The following is a 3,220-nucleotide window of genomic DNA, read 5'->3' as shown; positions in this document are numbered from 1 at the left end:
GTTAAGCAAATTGTGTATGTTTCTTGGTTTGAATGTTTATGCTATCATTTATTATTTTAGAAAGTAAACAAGAAAGAGTTATAGATAAACATTAACGGCGTGCCTGAATTTTCATTTCATTTCTCAGTAGGAAGTAGAAATAAGGTCATGAATATGTCCTGAGAATGTGAGGGCTGCCAAAATACACTGTAGATGCTTTTCAGAGAAAAACAGTAGATATCAAATAACTGTTGAGTCATAAAACCCAGATGTTGGTTACAGCTTGCATTGGTGAGAAGTATATAATCACCACCACTATAGCTGCCCAATGTCCATTTCTGCTTTGAGAACTTCCCCGAAAGCCTGTTTCTAATTTTATGGAAACCCTTTGAAATTTGGCACAGTTTACAAAAGTATGTAGGGAAAAAAAAGTCTGCCAGAGGTTTGGGCTCTAACTGTGAAAACAGACACTGCTTTTTCCAACTCCTCTCCTAGATCCGCTGACCAACTCTCAGAAAAAACTTTGTGTTCTTTAGGAAGACTGCAGAAAAATGAAGGTCTGTATGCTGCTGAATTCAGCTTTCAATAATATTTGCGTCTGTTGTTTTAAACTGTCGGTTGTTGTACAAGGCTGGGCTCTGTTATGAAAGTATTTGCCTTAAAGAAAAAGGGAAGTCTTTTCAAATGTACTGTGGAGATATTTTTTGCTTCTTGCTTTTTTTTTTTTTTTTTTCTTTTCTGGATGGATTTCAGCAGTTAAAAGGAATGAGAGGATTCAATTAGACAGCCATAACAGTTTACCTCAGAAAATATTAGAAATGTAATAATTTTTTGTTTCTGTCCTGCAGACCCGGCTAAAAGTACTATTTGGCGTGGTTGTATGTGTTTTACTTTCCTTATTACTCATGTGTATTGTACTGCTTCCATCCAAAGGTAAGGCGTTTTTATCTAATGTAGCAGAAAACACAATGTTTTTAGCTTCTATGGCTTGTAAAGTTCATAAAAGTTTGTCAAATCATCTCTAGGATTGTCATGCCTGTACTGTTATGCACTTTACAGAAATGTACTGACAGCTAAAATGTCCTGGAGGTATGATCGAAATGCCAGCAGAAGTTGAAACAATTAACCCTTTGAAGTGAAAAGCACCTCAGTTAACTTTATTCATAACATATAACATTCTTAGACAAGACTGCAGAAGTAGTTCTCGGGTCTCATATTATATACATGTTAGGAGCTATGAGAATCTCACAATCTGTTAATAGTTTATTTCAGCTTGGTGAGTCTGTATTTTAATAATTATTAAAGATCTATAGACAATTTCAAGTTAAATATTTCTCTAATGAAAGGATGTAGTGAATTGTTTGTGAATATGTTTGTGAATATGTAACTGCTGATGCACAGAACGATCTGCTGAGTCCACTGGTAAAGCTTGAAGTATGTGTGGTTTGATATTTAGAGTCTGAGTGGCACTGGCTTTAATGGGCATTTTTTTCTATGAGAAATCCAATAAGTATTTATATATCCCTTTCACTACAGTGAATGAATTGAATGCCTCTGAAATATTTAAAACAGTAATAATTATATATGCATATATATATATTCCAGCAATAATTTCTTTTTTCTATAATTATGCTTTGCCCATATGTTGGCAAATCAGATTTAGCTTTATCCTTACTTTTGTCTTATAGATAATGTTCAACTTTAGTGGAAGGTCAAATCTCCCTTTCTTACCTGGTATTTCAATTTAACATATTTAGCACGAATACCTCTGCTGGAGAGGAGTTGGAGATTTATAGAATAGAATCATATGTTAAGGTTGGAAAAGGCCCCTAAGATCATCTTGTCCAACCATCTACCTACCACCAATATTGCCCTCTAAACCACATCCCAGAGTACTACATCTACATGTTTCTTGAACACCTCCAGGGTGATGACTCCACTACCTCACTGGACAGACTGTTCCAGTATCTGACCACTCTTTTGGAGAACTTTCTCTTAATATCCAGCCTAAACCTCCCCTGGTGCAACTTGAGACCATTCCCTCTTGTCATATCACAGTTACCTGGGAGAAGCAGCCAGCACCTGCCTCACAACAACCTCTTTTCAGGGAATTGTAGATACAAATCAGTTCTCCCCTCTAGACTAAATAATCCCAGTTCCATTAGCTACCCCTCATAAGATTTGTGCTCCAGACCCATCATAGCTTCACTGTCCTTTCCACTCTGGACACACCCCAGGACCTCAGTGCACTTACTGTAATGGGAAAATGCAATACAATACTCGAGGTGTGGCATCGCTAGAGCTGCATGCAGGGGGAGTATCACCTTCCTACTCCTTCTGGCTACGTTATTTCTTATACAAGCCAGGATGCCATAGGCCTTCTTGGCCAGCTGGTCACACTGCTGGCTCATCTTCAGCTGAGCACTGACCAACCTCTCCAGATCCTTTTCCCCTGCACAGCTTTCCAGCCACTCTGCCCCAAGCCTGTAGCACTGTATGGAGTTATGATCTAAGTGCAGAACCTGGTACTTAGTCTTGTTGAACTTCATCCCACTGACCTCTTTCTAAATTAACCATAAGATTTTCAAAAGCACTCAGGGGATATTGGGCTGTATCTCTTAAAAGGTCATAGAAACCAAATTTGTAGTCTAAAATAAGTTAGAAGATTTTACCCTAAATATGTAACTAGAAAGTGATTGTTTTCATGAGTTGGAACATGATACAAGATCGCAGAATTCCTTCTGTTATTTAAAAAAAAAAAAGAAAAAAAGAAAAAAGAAATATAATAAAACTTAGCTGTTTTCCTGGAATATCCTGAACGTTTCCAAGAGCCTTTCTTTGTGTCTTGGGATCCAATCACACCTCAAAATGGAGTCCTTCACTAAGCTCTTCCCCATTTGGGCTTTGTTTACATCACACTTCTGATTACTATAATCTCTACAGAAAGGTCTTGCACTAAACACTGCTGTTGGGATGTAAAAGAGAACCCTGCAACTGCCTTAAACTGGTAGCAAATAGGAAGGGAAACAAATGAAAGGGAAAAAAGTATATCTTGAAATTGTCTACATATGTGAACTAGTTTTTGTAGTGAAAATTTGCTTTTGTATTCAGTGAAAGAATTCAAACATAATTAGATATACAACTAGATTTTGCTCTTTCTCATCTAGTTGTCCCATTTGGAGTTCTAGAGAATATGTATATATATATATATATATATATATATATATATATATATATATAT

The 3,220-nt window shown here is 36.6% G+C and overlaps 1 protein-coding gene across 4 annotated transcripts in view; it reads left to right on the top strand.

Annotated features, from left to right (window-relative positions):
- Positions 1-264: 264 nt before the first annotated feature.
- The window catches only part of LOC122181899 (fibroblast activation protein alpha), a 39,722-nt gene continuing 36,766 nt past the window's right edge, over positions 265-3,220 (top strand). For all 4 annotated transcript variants that reach the window (XR_006179618.1, XR_006179619.1, XM_042874749.1 and 1 more), the window contains exons 1-2: positions 265-536; positions 828-912. Coding sequence is in view for 2 of the 4 variants with exons in the window: in XM_042874749.1 (XP_042730683.1) it covers positions 531-536; positions 828-912 (91 nt within the window). In the remaining 2 variants the exon portion in view is untranslated. The remainder of the gene's footprint in view (positions 537-827; positions 913-3,220) is intronic.

This window comes from Lagopus leucura, unplaced genomic scaffold, assembly GCF_019238085.1.
Source record: "Lagopus leucura isolate 7727_CA_CO unplaced genomic scaffold, USGS_WTPT01 Super-Scaffold_100012, whole genome shotgun sequence".
In the NCBI taxonomy this organism is placed as follows: Eukaryota; Metazoa; Chordata; class Aves; order Galliformes; family Phasianidae; genus Lagopus; species Lagopus leucura.
Note: the sequence above shows the minus strand (reverse complement) of the source record. Positions and strands in the feature narration are given on the sequence as shown.